The 16,947-nt window shown below is 43.2% G+C and overlaps 1 protein-coding gene across 7 annotated transcripts in view; it reads right to left on the bottom strand.

Annotated features, from left to right (window-relative positions):
* LOC111602934 (RNA-binding protein Musashi homolog Rbp6) overlaps window positions 1–16,947 on the bottom strand; it is a 201,522-nt gene that overhangs the window by 14,237 nt on the left and 170,338 nt on the right. For all 7 annotated transcript variants that reach the window (XM_023320284.2, XM_023320287.2, XM_023320286.2 and 4 more), the window contains one exon: window positions 4,911–4,959. In XM_023320284.2, coding sequence (XP_023176052.2) covers window positions 4,911–4,959 — 49 coding nt within the window. The remainder of the gene's footprint in view (window positions 1–4,910; window positions 4,960–16,947) is intronic.

Below are 16,947 nucleotides of genomic sequence, written 5' to 3'. Positions count from 1 at the left end.
TCATGCCACGCCTCTAAGCATAGTCTTTGCTTACTCTGCGTCTCTATGTGTGTGTGTGTGTGTGTGTTTGCCTTGGCATGCGGGCGTTGGGCGTAGCTGACAAATTAGTTGAAACAAGTAACAGTAAACACGCAGGCTTATTAGCGACATGTGCTGCTTTCCTTTAACTCGCTAGCTCGCTTCCCCCTCTGACCTCTTCGTCTCTGTTTGCAACAACTTGTGGGCGTTGAGAGTCTTCAGTGTTCTCTCGCTCTCTGCGCCGCCCACTTGCTGTGTTTGTGTTTGTTTTAATTATATAAAATTAGCGCACGTTGCAAGTTGCACGTAGTTGTTGGCACTTTCGTAGCTGCTGCTGCTGCTGCCACAGGCGCTGCCACGGGCTGCTTTTCGGCGGCTTTTACTGCTGCCTCTGACCACTCATAAATCAGTCGAGCGCCGACCGAGTGGCTAGCAAATGAAGCCAGCAATTTCTTTTCTGCTAGCTGCTACCTGCTCGGCCTCACATCTTCGCTGCTGCCGCCCACACGTAACTCAATCAAAAATGTATCTGCCGGCAACAAATGCGGCAAGGCTGCCATGAAAAATGCCCTGGCGGCTGGAGTCGCTTTGCTAGTTAATTCTGCGGCTGCTTTGCTGCCATTTTTACCTGTCGAAAATTTCCCGCAGGACGCAGAGTGCCTGACGATGCCTTTGCCAACTGCACAAATTGCACACTCATGCATGTTATTGCCAAGTAACGGCCACAGATATGCCATGTATGTGCGCGCACATATATAGATTGTGTGTATATAGGGACAGCGCCTGGAGGAGCCGCTGCAGAAGGAAGGTGGGGCGGGGCGGCGTGGCAGTTTGCCTGCCAGCTGTTATGACTGCGCAGCGCCGGCTTGCCAAAAAACGAGAAAAATTACAAAATTTTCAATTTTAATATTAGTAGCGGCTGGCGACGCCAACTGCCAACTGCCAACTGCCAACTGCCAACTGCTATTGGCCCACTCACCCATGCACCCACGCGCACTAACACCTCAGCTGCAGCCCACTCAGCCGCCTCAGCCGGCTGTTTAGGCGCACGTTGTGCATGTCCTTGGCTTGCCAAATGAAATTCATAGCATAGTTCAGGGCGCTGCCGTCGTGTATCCCATATCAGCTACAGTAGTAATTGGCAAACGTGCAACATTTGCAACTCAACTGTCATTAGTGTGCATAGAAATGTGAGCCTCAGTACTTGTATTTCCCCTTTTGCAACTGGATTTTAATTATCGATAAGTTTGTGTGGCAAGGCGAACTCAGTTTTGCTTTAGCTTTTTAATAATATATTTTCTTTTGATTTTTAGCTAAGTTTTAAGTAAGTAAAAATTTAGTTTTTAAAGTTTATTTCTCGATTCATTCTCTCTTTTCTTTTTCTATTTAACGTTTTCATTGACATTCTTATTAAATCTCATTTTTATTTATTTTTCTTATCGATATTCTTACATTTTATCTCTATTCCCAGCGATATGCTAGCTTAATCTTATTGATATAGATATTCTACCACCATCCAATTTCTAGCCATCATCATCTATCGATTCCCACCAATGTTTCCATATATAGTCTTATATAATTTACTTGCTATCGATTGTTACTATCGATATTCTTACCTACTCTGTGTTCTAAAGACAATTTCCAAACGATATTTTTACAATAATTTCAGTCAATAATTTCTATCGATGTTCATTGCTATCGATATTTCCAGCAGACACAGTTCACTTCGAATATCGATCACTTCGAAATATCGATCAGTTTTAAGCTCTTATTTTGCCCAGCCAAGTCACTTGCTTTCGTTACATCTTATGGCACAGCTTAGTTTCGTTGGCTCTCTACTAGTAACTACTGTAGTTGCTGCTGTTCTTGCTGTTGTTGCTGCTGTTGCAGATGTTAGTATGCCAGCCTATATTGTTTTATGGCATATTCATATAGTTTTCGTTTCTGCCCCCGTCAAATCGCTTACTTTTTTCTTTTTTTGGGCCAACTGCAGCCGTTAGTTGGAAAAACGTCGCTGCAAGTTTCAGTGACCAGGCTTTCATTTCACTCCCCCCCTCTCACTCTCTCTCTCTCTCTCTCTCTCTCTCTCTCTCTCTGTGTGTTGTCTGCCTGTATGTGTCTACTGTCTTTCTGTCCGTCTGTCGCTGCACACATGATTTATGAATGAGTAACAAACTTGCTGCCGTGTAGCCCAAGCAACGTCTTTGCTCGCTTGTTTTTTTTTTTTCGCTTCTTTATTATAGTTGCTGTCCTGTTTCTGAACGTCAGTGTGTCTGTGTGTGTGTGTGTGCACACGCTGGCAATTGCCACATGTACGCTAGACGATGGGTACCTTCTCCACTTGGATCGATAAAATGCAATTACAGGCATATCGCAAGTGCCAGTAGGCAGCAGTCAGCAGGCAGGCGGGCAGGCGGGCGGGCGGGCCCTGGAGCGTCTGTTAGTCCAACTCATGGCAAAAGGTCGTCCATCGTTCAACTTGTATAAAAAGTCGCCTGGTCCGCCATTGCCATCGCCATCGCCATCGCCATCGCCATTGCCGTCGTCATTGTGGCTACAGCTACAACTAATACCCTTTGATTAACGACACACATTTTCTATTGACTCGAAGCGAAAGCGTTGCTGCGCCGTGTTAACGTCGCTGCCAGTGGGCGCTTCGATTGGGGCGGCTCGCCGGGTCGTTGGGGCACTCGGCTCTGGCCCTGTGAAGTTGGGCAGTTGGTCTTGGCTAACTAACAACGCCTGCATATTTCATCATATGTACTCTGATCGACCTAGCCAATTGTAATTTGCAAAATTGCCGTGTCCTGCTAGCCCACCATGTCAATAGCAGTCGGACGTCTTCCATGTCATATTCATGGGGAAATCACACAAAACGAGGCTATACACATTAAATGCTATTCTTAACCAAAAGCCCCTCACAACTTAACTGCCATGCTATTAGCTGAATGCGAATTCCAATTTGAATTTGAAATAGCTAAGAAAAAATAGAAGTATATTTAAATACTTCATCAATATTGAGGACGAATCAAGGACGAATCGCTTTCACTTGAGCAAATTGTTGCACTGGATTATGAATTAGAATACGCTTGAGAAGACCAAATGTTGCCTGAATTCAAAATGAAATCAAACTATAAAGCTTGAGCCTGGCCAAAGCTGAGACAAATTTCAAGTCGAAGCTCAGTTTTTATTACATAGAAATTTCATTTATGAATTTATAGGGCAAAGTCGCAGCCAATTGCCAAATGTAAAGTCTTATCTCTTAAATACAATTCGATTTTTGGCTTTTTATTAATGTTTACTCAACATATTTCCAGCTGCTCTGTAAATAGCTATTTATTTGATTTTAATTTGAAATGGGAATTACGCTCGGCAATCAGTCCAAAGAATTAATAATATTATTGCCTCTCGACGCTGTCTTCTGCTTTAATATACTCGAATAAATCTGCATCGTTGGCAATTTGCAGTTTTATATCTTACTCATGCATTATCTCTGAACAGTTGTTGCGCTACGCTGCCTTTTCCGCTCAACCTGCTCTCCGTCTCCCTCTCTGTCTCTGTCTCTCAGCTTGCAGCTGCAGCAACACATAATTTTTAAATGGGGCGCTGCTTGTTTTTATTGCCATTTGCAAAGGCTGCTGCTGTTGCTGCTGCTGATTCTGAGCTGAGTTGAGTTTTTGTGTTTTTCATATGACTGCATCATGATGCAGCATTCGGTACTCCAGCGTCCAATTAAACGAAATGTTCTGTGGGCCGCGTTCGCTACTGGCGCTGCCGCTGCCACTGCCACTGCCACTGCCACTGCTGCTTATCTCTCGGCGGCGCCCCGAAGTATGCAACAATTTTTTATGGGCCGCATACAAGCAAAAATCATGTTTCCTTATTCCCGTGTGCGTAATTTGGTTGGACAGCGGCTCCAACTACATGAGGCCAGCAAGTTAACAAGGCCAGCCATGAACTCTCTCGCTCTATGTGTGTGTGTGTGTGTGAATTGCCCTCTCTCTGTGCATGTGTGTGTAGAGCAACTATAGAGGCAACTATTGATGCATGCACAACTGTCCAACTGAGCGTGTGTGTGAGTAGCTAATTACTTTTGGGCCACGACATTGTTAGCTGGCTGTGTCTGTCTCTGGCTGCGTCTCTGTGTGTGGGCGGCAGCGCTGGCCCCGGGTGCGGCTTTAGCTGCAAAATGGACACATCAATCTTAATGTGCCCTGTCTCAGGTGGAAGCTGCTCCGGCTGCTGCGTCTGCGTCTCCTGTCACATGTCATTGGGCGTTCGCAATGCGAATTTTCGGCGCGTCATTTAAAACTTTAATAAGCAAAATTGACAACGACAAGCAGCCGAGTCGCACGGCACGGCATGGCCCCAAAAAACGGGCGCACTCGTGCGCTACAAGTTCGTGTAGCGGATGTGCGCTGGAGATTTAAGCCTTTGCCGGACAGCCAGCCACCCACTCAGCCAGCCCGTCCGCTCGCTGGGCTGTGTGTGCGGGCTATATCCGGTTGCATTGCACAGGTAATCTTTACGGCTAGCTCTCTCTCGCTCTCTCGCTCGCTTGGCCATTTTAATGCCACGTTTTCACAAAAAAAAAGTAGGAAAAAAGAACTGTATTAGCTCTGTTTGTGCCCGGCTATCTGTAACGGTATCTGTCATGCATTGACAGAGCAATGCGCACAAAAAATAAAAGCGTTCGCACTTCCGGCTTTTCCGTCTTCTTCTGCATCGTTAAAGCCCGGAAACGAAGTAACAAAAAAATGAATGAAGGAAAATATCTATAACAGCAACGTCATGTGAGTCGAGTCAGTCAATGTGTGTTATTATAACGAACTGTATTATTAACGCTTATTGCTTATCGCTTATCGCTTATCGTTTATCGCTTGTTCGCTTACCTCTGTGCCGATTGGTCTGCTTGTCGAACATTAGCATTGCGTCCTCGATCTGCAAATAGAAAAGTACCAGAAGAAGAAGAAGAATGAATAAAAAGTTGTGGAAAATTCTTTGTGCTTTGTTTTTTCTATTTCTTGTCTTTTCTCGCTTTTCTTTTTTTTTTAAGTTTTCAGTGCGCGCAACTCAATTAATGGCCGACTAAAAGCACTGAGCAGACAAAACTGTTGCTAATTGCAAAACTGAGCGCCAACAATGGCCAACACACACAGCAGCCACACACACACACACTCTGACAGAGCTCTGGGCAAAAGTTTTTGGCCATTATGACGCAAACAGCGGCAAAGGGCAACTTATAATGATAGTTGACTGACTGACAAAACCAGCCCAAACTATGCAACTAACTAGTCGAACAGACTTTTACCAGTTTGCCTTCAATGATGGACTGCATGAGACTTTCTTTAACTTTCCCAACATATATAGTATACACACATATATATGGCAGCTGCTTTATTATCATATGCTAATTGATAGATTTTTATTGCTAAATTGAGTTGAGCCACAGTTTGACGTTAATTGTTTTATAATCGCTTAGACGAACTTGGCCATGGCTTAGACAGCAGAGTCTGGCTAGTCCTTAAAGTTAATTAACAGAACTTAAGCTTGGCATTCCAAAGATCTACTCCGATAGACAAAAGAGCTGCAAGTTCTGTCTGAAGCAAGCTCAGGATCTGCGGCACATGCAACCTTTCGCGCTTTTGCAGCTTCTTTGTGCTGCGCGCGCGTTAATCAGAGCTGCAGCTCTACCTTTTTATAAATATATATATAAATTATTAATTAAATCTTGCTTGGCTATTGAATTACTTGAGCTCAGGCACTTTTTATGCTCTTGAAGCTCTTTTGACATGTTGTTACCACACACTCTCGCTCCTCGTCTTTACCCGATTAACATTTCTTGGTAGCTGGGTCTTTCATCTTGCTGCTATTCAATATCATAATATGACAACTTTTCGCTTTGGCCCTGACGCTAATTGCACTTTGGCTGTCAAAGTTGTGAGCGAACATTAATGAGCTGCCTGCTGCATGCCGCACGCCGCACGCCGCATGCCGCATGCCGGCAGCGATCCTGTTCGTTGCTTATGGCCATTGATTAAGTTTAATCAATGAGCTTAAGGCAACTTCTGTGCATTGTAATTAAAGTGCAGCAACAACCATATTGACGACGATAACAACGGCCTTATAAAAATTAATTAAGCCGCAGTTGAACCTCGAACTCGATGCGCTGTTGCCGTGGAAGTTGCACTTGCATTTACAGCTCTTTAAGTGCAGTCGTCGGCACAAGAGCAAGAGAGAGAGAGGGAGAGAGAGGGAGACAGTGTGAGCGAGAGCGTACAACATTGTTTTTCAATTAACAATCAACAACAATGCCGCAACAATGCGCGTACAAAACCATCAAGCGAAGGTTGCCCCGACCCCAAATGAGACAAAAATTACCTGCCACAGTGGCAACTGCAATTGCACAATTGCAATTGTTGTTGTTAATTAAGCGGGCAACAGTTGCTGACGACTGTTGCCCGCTATCAACGCAGCGGCCATGCCCAATACGCGCCCATCATAATTACGCCAGACTGGGTCGCTGGCTCATTATGTTCCGGCTGCTCCCGTTCGCTGAGTGGGCGGGGCAAACTTTAATTCTATTAGCAAAATGTTAAATGTGCATGGCCACAAGTGGGCGTGGCACCGGCGCTGGCACTGGCGCTGGCACTGGCACGCTGCGTAATTTTATTTAAATCTGAATTCATTAATTCGTCATAATCCCCCAATCATTGCGCCGCCTGCGTTGAGAACTTCAAAAAGCCATCAACGACAGACGTCGCTACTACTAGATCCTTGGAGTAAGCTCAGTCTCCCTCTCTCTCTCTCTCTGTCTGTCTCTGTCTCACTCTGTTCGCTTGGCTAGTGGCAGCCATTCATTTGGCTCATTTTGTGTATAAAAATGCTGCGCCCGCTGAAAACGGCGTCGCTTCATTATCGTAATCGTTATATAAAACAGCGGGCAGACGACGACGACACTTGTCTGTGTGTGTGTGTGTGTGTGTGTGTGTGTGCGCGTGTGTTTTATGCGTTTTGCGGCACATTATGTGGCTGTTTCGTAGACGAAGTCGCTGCGGCTGTGGCGACTGCTGCTGCTGCTGCTGCTGCTGCTGCTGATGTTCCTGACATTAATGAATGTTCCCGACCAAAAATATATAAACAGAAAAATGTATATATATTCGCATGAGCTGCGCCCCGAAAAATGAGGCAAGCACAAATTTAAAAGCAGCCATTGACAAGCTCAGGTAGTGCAGAAACTACATGTGCTCACATATGCAGCTAGACTAACTCATCCACTCATACGTATAGCCATCTGTGGCAGCTGTTTCCAAAGACATTTTCTACTGGCAACACTATAAAACTAAACAGAGAGCCAGAGCTATTATAATATTAAAGAAAAAGCGTACTTAAGAAATGCTAAACTTAAGCTCTAGCTCAAAACTTTAAGTCTTTAAGTCTAAAAGACATATTATATATATAACTATCTGCATATGTTGAATAGCAAACTCTCTTTGAAGTAGTTCAATTCTGTCATTGAATTCTGTGTGGCTGCCTTCAGTGATTGGCTGAGAGCTTGTAAAGAGTAGCTGTAAAAATTGTATTCGAGTGAGTTTGCGTCTTAGTTGCGCGCCTCTTATTGTTAATATCCGCTAATTATCGGTTCAAGAGAGAGAGAGGGTCAAATATAGCAGAGCTGAGCGTGCTGCGGGGTATTGCTGAGTAAGAGCGAGATGGCTGCTTAGGCTCTCACATAGCGTCGCTATGAATTCATTGGACGAAGAGAACGCGCCTTGAACAAGGCAGTTTGAGGAAGTGAACGACATGAATGGAAGGAATGAAGGGCGATCATACAAACTGGACATACATGTATTTATATATATTTATTTATATTTTAAATAAATTAAAAATATATTATATAAATATATGCATAACGTTAACGTTAAAATGTCATACATTATTACAGCATATTTGTAGAAGCTAAGCAATAGCTCAAGAATATGTTAACTCTAGTTGAGAGTTGAGTTGTAAATTTTTTTTATTATTAATTTATAGAACAAAGGCAATAAGCCATGCCAATTCTTTTTTAAAATTTAATTATTTTGAGTCAAAGATTTAAGTTTCATTTTCTTCAGAATCTCTATCTTTAACTTGCGATTACAAATTTAGTAAATTAGGTAAATTTGCTTTCATAGTCATTCAAGAGCAGCTCTGACTCAACGAGAGTCACAGCTGTAGCCTACACTTACTTTTATGCAAACTAGCGTGAAATTGTGGCGAAATTGATTTTTGCTCAACTTTTTACCTTTTCGTCTCGTTAAATCAGCGGCGGCGGCAGCGGCGACCACTCGAGCGACTAGAAAGTCCTTCAGCGAAAACTTTTAACTGGATAATTTACAGTAATTCATCTTGCTGTCGCTTTTCCTGCGGCTTTCTTTTTTTTCTCTTTCTCTCGTGTTGAGAGAGAGACATTTTATGCGGCGCTTGATTGCGACAATTTATACGGCGTCCGACTCTGCTTTTTGGGCATATTGACAGACGAAAAAAAAGGCGGAAATTTTAAAGCTGCAGCCGCTGAATAGACATAGACGCGCTTAATGAAAGCTCAGCGGGGCAGCGGAGCAGCAGCTGTAGCTGTAGCTGTAGCTCTTGCAAAGTACACTTACACTCAACTCCACACACTCTACACTTACTTATATTTCTTTTTGGCTGAATGGAAAAAAAAGGGGAAGATGAATGAAAAAAAGAGAGAGGGAAGTACGAAGCGAAGCGAAATGAACTTTTTGGTAGCTGGACGTGCGAGTTGTCTAAGTGCCGGATTGGGGGATGGCACATCTTTCAAAAACTTTTGCCGGGCGACAGCAAAAAAACAGGCAGCAGTAGCTACTCTATATGCCAAATATCAGCCATATATAGCATATATATATATAAGTTAACACATAACATTTAATATAGGGTATTTCATAAGTTTATAATCAACCCTCGCTATCGCGTGTTTCGTAAGTTAAGAAACAGCCCTCGCAATTGCGACACTGCATACTTTGTATCAGCGCGCTATAACTGCAATGGTCAGCGGCGGTAACCAGATACTTTTGTTTACTGCAAGAGTTTCCGTTATTGCCTAAGATTGCTGAGTCGGCTTGCCGACCATGACATTGTGGTGTGATGCGAGTTTTGGCTTAGCTTAAGTGAAATATTCTATGTAGCTAAAAATCAGTTTTGTATTGAAGTTTGAAGAATAAACTCGCACTACTCCGGCACACCGCCGTAATCAAATTGTTATATTTCTGATCATTGCTGAGCCACAAGGCCAGTTAATAGAAAAGGGGGTGAAGTCAAACCCTCCAACATAATCATCATAAGAAGATTATAATTACCCGATCAACGCTGGACCTGCCACCGACGCCTAGCTCATCGCTGGACCAGCAACTTATTGATTAAGACTATAAATACCCGATCAACGCTGGACCTGCCACCGACGCCTAGTTCATCGCTGGACCAGCAACATATTAATTGGCGCCCAACGTAAAAAAAAAAAAAAAAAAAAAAAAAAAAAAAAAAAAAAAAAAAAAAAAAAAAAAAAAAAAAAAAAAAAAAAAAAAAAAAAAACAAGAGTCATCTTAGGTTGTCCTTGTGGACCACCCTCCCTCTAATGAGGACCTCGGTCCCCAGGTCTGCATCCACGGCCTTCTCATCACATAAAGGTGTGAGTTTGTTTCCGAGTCGTCGGTTGGACTTGACCAAAACTTTGTCACCAACGTCAAAGACCCTATTCTGCCGATTTGCGTTCTCCCTAGCTCTAAGCGTCATCTGAGCGTTTCTGATCTTTTCTTGTATTTTCTCTTGTGGCTCATCTGGTTGAGCCTGAACCACATCAACTGGTCTCTGGTCGATGACCGAATGGATCGACTTATTGTACTCAGTTGTAGCCAGTAAAATGACTTCTACCGTGTCACTTATGCCCTTATCGATCTTTAGGCATCTGGCTAGCTCCAAGAGAGTGCTGTGAAAGCGCTCAACCTGTCCATTCGAGATGCTATGCAATGGTGGTGCATTTGAAATGCTGACCCCATAGTTGTTTGCGAGCATAGTCACGATGGTCTCTGAGTTCAATGACGGTTCATTGTCACCCATCTCGAATATCTTGAAGGGTGAAAATGGAACAGTCAGTAAACATAGGTCCAGAAATATAAAAGTTCAATTCTCTGAAGTGCAGCAAAGGGCGTTTCAGAAATTGCGCGATATTTTGTCATCCGAGAATGTAATGCTTAGGTACCCCGATTTTAAGAAGCCATTCGATCTAACGACCGATGCTTCGGCTCACGGCATAGGTGCAGTTTTGTCACAAGAGGGTCGTCCTATAACAATGATTTCAAGAACATTGAAGGACAGCGAGGTTAACTATGCAACAAATGAGAGAGAGTTATTGGCCATCGTATGGTCACTTGCCAAGTTAAGGCACTATTTGTATGGGGTGAAAGACATTAATGTCTTCACTGACCATCAACCCTTGACCTTCGCAGTTTCGGAATCCAATCCAAATGCGAAGATCAAAAGGTGGAAAGCGCGCATTGACGAGTCTAATGCACGTATCTTCTATAAACCTGGCAAGGACAATCTGGTTGCGGATGCCTTGTCAAGACAACAGCTCAACGCTGTAAATGAACAAGAGATTGAGTCCTGCGCAGCAACGATCCACAGTGAGGTATCACTTACCAACACCATCGAGACAACAGATAAGCCCTTGAACTGTTTTCAAAACCAAATAGTTATAGAAGAGGCGCGTTTCCCCTTAAAACGAAGTTTTATTCTTTTTGGAAATAAGAAACGCCACTTGGTCAACTATACTTGCGTCGAATCGCTGCTAGACGAGCTCGAAGATGTAGTTTCACCCAAATGCGTGAATGCTCTCCACTGTAATTTACACACGCTTGCAATGATACAAGATACATTGGTTCGAAGATACCCGGCCACAAAGTTCTGGCACTGCAAAAATCGCGTAGTGGACGTATTGGCAGTTGGAGAAAGAAGGGAAATTCTCACGGCCGAACATAATAGGGCCCATAGGGCTGCACAAGAGAATATTAAGCAGGTACTCTCGGAGTACTACTTTCCAAAGATGGCAAAAATAGCCAATGAGATAGTACTAAATTGCAAAACATGTGCTAGGGCTAAATACGATAGACACCCCAAAAAACAAGAGATTGGGGAAACTCCGATACCCTCACATGTAGGAGAGATGTTACACATAGACATTTTCTCCACTGACAGGAAATACTTTCTCACTTGCATCGACAAGTTCTCTAAGTTTGCTATTGTCCAACCGGTCCCTTCAAGAACCATCGTGGATCTGAAGCCAGCGTTAATGCAGCTGATGAATTTTTATCCAAAAGCCAGATCCATCTACTGTGACAATGAACCGTCATTGAACTCAGAGACCATCGTGACTATGCTCGCAAACAACTATGGGGTCAGCATTTCAAATGCACCACCATTGCATAGCATCTCGAATGGACAGGTTGAGCGCTTTCACAGCACTCTCTTGGAGCTAGCCAGATGCCTAAAGATCGATAAGGGCATAAGTGACACGGTAGAAGTCATTTTACTGGCTACAACTGAGTACAATAAGTCGATCCATTCGGTCATCGACCAGAGACCAGTTGATGTGGTTCAGGCTCAACCAGATGAGCCACAAGAGAAAATACAAGAAAAGATCAGAAACGCTCAGATGACGCTTAGAGCTAGGGAGAACGCAAATCGGCAGAATAGGGTCTTTGACGTTGGTGACAAAGTTTTGGTCAAGTCCAACCGACGACTCGGAAACAAACTCACACCTTTATGTGATGAGAAGGCCGTGGATGCAGACCTGGGGACCGAGGTCCTCATTAGAGGGAGGGTGGTCCACAAGGACAACCTAAGATGACTCTTGTTTTTTTTTATTTTTAAGCCACTAGGCAAACTTGTATAAGTTAGATATAGTTTTTCAATTTACTTTTAGCCACTTGGCATAGTTTTTATTAAACATTTTTGGTGGTGGGCAAACCTTTTAAAAAAAAAAGGTTGCTAAAAAGAAAGGAAACAACCTTATTTCACAGGTTGGGATCCATAGTACTCCTTTTCTTATCAGTGGCTTCGGCACATGTCACCGACTACTCGCGTGCCAAGTACATTCCCATCATCGACGGCGAAATCTTGATATGGGAAGAATACGCCTACGTTAGGCACTCGGCAAACCTCTCAGAATACGTGCGAATTGTGGAAGAAACGGTCAAATTAATTGACATGTTCCCGCTATCCCACATGAAAAAACTTCTGAGTGTGGACACGGTACATCTACAAGACCTATTGGAGGCGTTAGGCACGCATCATAGAGTCGCCAGAAGTTTAGATTTCCTAGGGTCCATACTGAAGGTTGTGGCGGGTACACCTGATGCCAGGGATTTAGAGCAGACTAGATTTACTGAAAGGCAGCTAGTAAATGCCAACAATAGACAGATAGAAATAAACACTAGAGTTCAAGACCAGCTTAACCAGTTGACATTCACTGTCAATAAGATTCTCAAGATAGCCAAAAACTCACAAGTTGACACTAGCCATTTATTCGAGACACTATTGTCTAGAAATAGAATGCTGGTAATGGAGTTGCAAAATTTAATGCTTGCTATTACTCTTGCAAAGGCTAACATTGTTAGCCCAAACATTTTGGACCACTCAGATTTGAAATCAATTTGGCTAGAGGAACCCACCAACACTCCCATAGGAGATCTTATGTCCGTTGCGTCCGTAAAAGTCCTTCAATCCATTAACACTATACATTTTATAATTAAATTCCCAAAGATTAAACAAGCTTGCAGAAAAATTACGATTTATCCTGTCATTCACAAGAATTTCATATTGCGATTGCCTGACAACGTCATAGCCGAATGCGATGGAAAAACCCACACACTGCAGAGTTGCACCGCTTCACCTGGAGCCACCTTTTGTCGTCTGGCATTAGAGAGTTCATGTGCCAAAGAGCTCCATGCAGGTGGCACGGCACACTGTGAAATCCAGCCGAGCAACCTGGAAATAATCACCCACGTAGATGATGGAATCATCATTCTTAACGACGGGTCCGCAAGGATCCAGGTGGATAACGGCACTGAAATCCAAGTACACGGCACGCATCTCATTACGTTCGGGGACCGAGTCGCGATCAACGGGACTCTGTTTTACAACCACAACAACGTACGCAATAGAGTCCCGGGCATTGCCAACTCTCCCTTGCTGAACATCACTGCCAGCCAAGATGTCCTCAGCCTCCCTTATCTTCATCGTTTAAATGAACGTAATTTGGAGGAGATACAGCAATTCAAGAAAGACGCCGGAACTGATCAAGCTTATCGTGTGGCATTCATCATTGGAGGTATATGCTGTGCTTTAATCTGCATTGGCCTCACCCTTTGGCGGTTCATCGACGCAAGGAAGTCTGCGAAGCAATTACGAGAAGTCGTCGCCGGAATTGGGTCGGCCGAGGGCGGCCTTACACTTGAAGGGGGAGTAGTTAACACATAACATTTAATATAGGGTATTTCATAAGTTTATAATCAACCCTCGCTATCGCGTGTTTCGTAAGTTAAGAAACAGCCCTCGCAATTGCGACACTGCATACTTTGTATCAGCGCGCTATAACTGCAATGGTCAGCGGCGGTAACCAGATACTTTTGTTTACTGCAAGAGTTTCCGTTATTGCCTAAGATTGCTGAGTCGGCTTGCCGACCATGACATTGTGGTGTGATGCGAGTTTTGGCTTAGCTTAAGTGAAATATTCTATGTAGCTAAAAATCAGTTTTGTATTGAAGTTTGAAGAATAAACTCGCACTACTCCGGCACACCGCCGTAATCAAATTGTTATATTTCTGATCATTGCTGAGCCACAAGGCCAGTTAATAGAAAAGGGGGTGAAGTCAAACCCTCCAACATAATCATCATAAGAAGATTATAATTACCCGATCAACGCTGGACCTGCCACCGACGCCTAGCTCATCGCTGGACCAGCAACTTATTGATTAAGACTATAAATACCCGATCAACGCTGGACCTGCCACCGACGCCTAGTTCATCGCTGGACCAGCAACATATTAATTTATATATATATATATATATATATATGTTGTGCGTGAGTGTGTGGGCACATGACTGCGTGCGGTTGAAATATAGATAAACTTTTTTAAGCTCGTATTTATTACATATTTGGCTGTAAGTAGAATTTAAGTTGCTTTTTGCCTTCAGCGAGCCACGCGGCGTATGAGTAATGCGCAGAGACAGCGAGGGCAGAGCTGCTGGTGGCTGCTTGGCTGCTGGTGCACTCAAGCGATATGTTTGCGACACATTTGCAATCAAAAACGCATCAATTGAGCTCGACAGCAGCGGGCGCATTAATGAGCAGGCCATACCACAGCAGAGCAGAGCAGCGCACAGCACGGGCCATACAAATGTGTATATACGATGTATATTTCAATTAAAAAAGGATTCCGATTTGTAATCCTCAACTTGATTTGTTGTTGCTGCTGCTATGCCAGTCATGAATCCAACGAACCCAACATTAGCAGCACGAATGAAACGCAAGTATGAATATTAAATTGTGTATGGAGATTTGAGCAATTAAGTGCAACAGAGACAGCAACAGCAAAACACCGACTGGGAGAGAGCGAGAGGGAGCGGGAGGTGCGAGGCGGGTGGGAATGAATGGCAAATGGCAATGATGGAAAAGCTTTTGCATAGTTTATGCCCTTGGCTTAGTAGATCAACTATTAATGGAAGAAAGAGTGAAATTTTATGGCACGCAAGCAGCCAGAGCTGGGGCGTGGCAGGGCAACTACAATCGCTATACAAAGCTGTCCTTAGTTAAGCAAAGGTCACGAGCAGCATACAAAGAGCAAAAAATATTTACATATCAATGTTGTTAGTGTGCGTGTGTGTGTGTGTGAGTGCGAGTGTGTGCGTTTAGCTTGTCACGGAAATGAAGCAGAGTTTTTAATGCGGTTGACTGATTTGGGTTCTCAATTGAATATGGAGATGCCATAAGAGCTCAGATACAGCAACAGCCACAATCTGTATAGCCCCCAGCCGCTCGTCTAGCTATAACTAAGTTATGCTCTTTGTGTGGTCTACAATGGATGGCAGAGGTCAGAGTATCATAATAATATTATTCCTTTTGTAGCGTGTAAGTAAATAAGATGAGAATTTCATAAAGCCTCAGTTTAGAGCTTGATAAATAATCGATACAGTTTTATGCCAGTTGCAATGATTTAAACATAAAATTGATTGAATTGAAGAGACATTTTTGCGCTTCTATGCGATTCTCAAATTTAAGTATAACTTAAAGTTTCTATATCTACTTGGCTTAGTTCTTAGATATAGTTTGGCCTTGATCAACTAGACATTTCCTTATATTTAGTCCTCTTCTATGCGATTCTCAAAGTTTCACTTATTGTTATACTTAATATTAATAGCTGAGCTCTCCTATTTACCCATGACTATCTTTATTATCTTCAATATGATTGACTTGACCACATTTGCTGCTCAACTAGCAGCCTTCTATGCGCTTCTCAAGGTGTAATGTATAGAAGAGTCGATTTGAACAAGTGATTAGCATAGCTCAGTTCAATTTGACTTACTTTTTCAATCTGTATCAGATTGTACTTGTTATCAAGACACTTAAGGCTCTTCTATGCAATTCTCAAAGTTTTATATTTGCGTTATTCATAGCTCTAATTGCCGTAAATGGCTTCATCTATATATCAATGTCTGTTTTATCATCAGTTTTATTGCCATGACAACATTAGCTTGACATCGAGCGCTCTTCTATGCGATTCTCAACGTTTAATGTACTTGCTTTTAACATTTTCGGCAGCTTAACAGCCCCCGCCCGGCTATTATGACAGTTGAAAATGTTGTTGAAGTTATCTTTGAGGTAATAATAGCTGAGTTTCGCATTTTTCCTTTGGCTGATTGGGTCATTATTCGGCTGGCAGGGCAGGGCAGGGCAGGGCCATGGGCTTGCGCAGGGCCAAGTATTTTATAATCATGAAAAGCGCTACGCAAAGCCTGCAACTTGTCATCACTTTTAATGAGATGGCCACAGCGAAGCTTGCCACCTTTTTTTCGTCATCGTTGTTTTTGTTGTTGTTGCGCTAAGCTTTGCATGGGCGCACGCAAAGTCCACAGATTCACGCTAGCTACTAAAATTTAATTAATATCGATTTCGGATTTGAAAAGGTTCAGCTCCATTGGGGTCGGCTTTTGTAGCACACACACACACACACACACACATACATAATGTAAAGGGCAGGCTTTGCGGCGGTCGAGCAACTTGAGAGAGGGTTATGTGCCACAAAAAAGAAACTGAAGACGAGCGGACAAAAAGCGGCCCAGCATAAGAAGCTAAGAGACTGTGGGCGAAGGCAGAGGCGGGCAGCAGGCGGTGGGAGTGGCATACAAAGATGTTACAGCTTAGGCAAGAGGCTTGCATGCCTCGACAGTGAAAAACTTTTAATCTTTGCGAGCATAAGTAAGATATATGTACTTTGTGGAGTGCGATTCCACATGAGATCGCACAAAGCACATATATATATAAGAGTATATATATATGTGTGTGGGAGTGTGTATGTGTGTGTGTTATGATTCAAACGAAAGCAGCTGCTCAATATTTTGCAAGGACTTGGACTGCAGACTTGCGAGTCGAAATTGAGATTTCTAATGGGATTGGTTTTTCAGCCCCGGACAGCCGCTTGAAGTTGGCCGGCCTTTATATATATATATATATATATATATATGTATATATATATTTCTATATAACAAGTTGCTGAACAATTTTCGTTAATTAAAATATTTTCAATGTGTAGTTATATATGTTTGTTACGGCTGCTACAGCTGGTCTGCACTGTGGATGGACCCCCAGGTCCTGGC

Source organism: Drosophila hydei, unplaced genomic scaffold, assembly GCF_003285905.1.
Source record: "Drosophila hydei strain 15085-1641.00,03,60 unplaced genomic scaffold, DhydRS2 tig00008128-arrow-arrow-pilon, whole genome shotgun sequence".
Classification (NCBI taxonomy): Eukaryota; Metazoa; Arthropoda; class Insecta; order Diptera; family Drosophilidae; genus Drosophila; species Drosophila hydei.
Note: the sequence above shows the minus strand (reverse complement) of the source record. Positions and strands in the feature narration are given on the sequence as shown.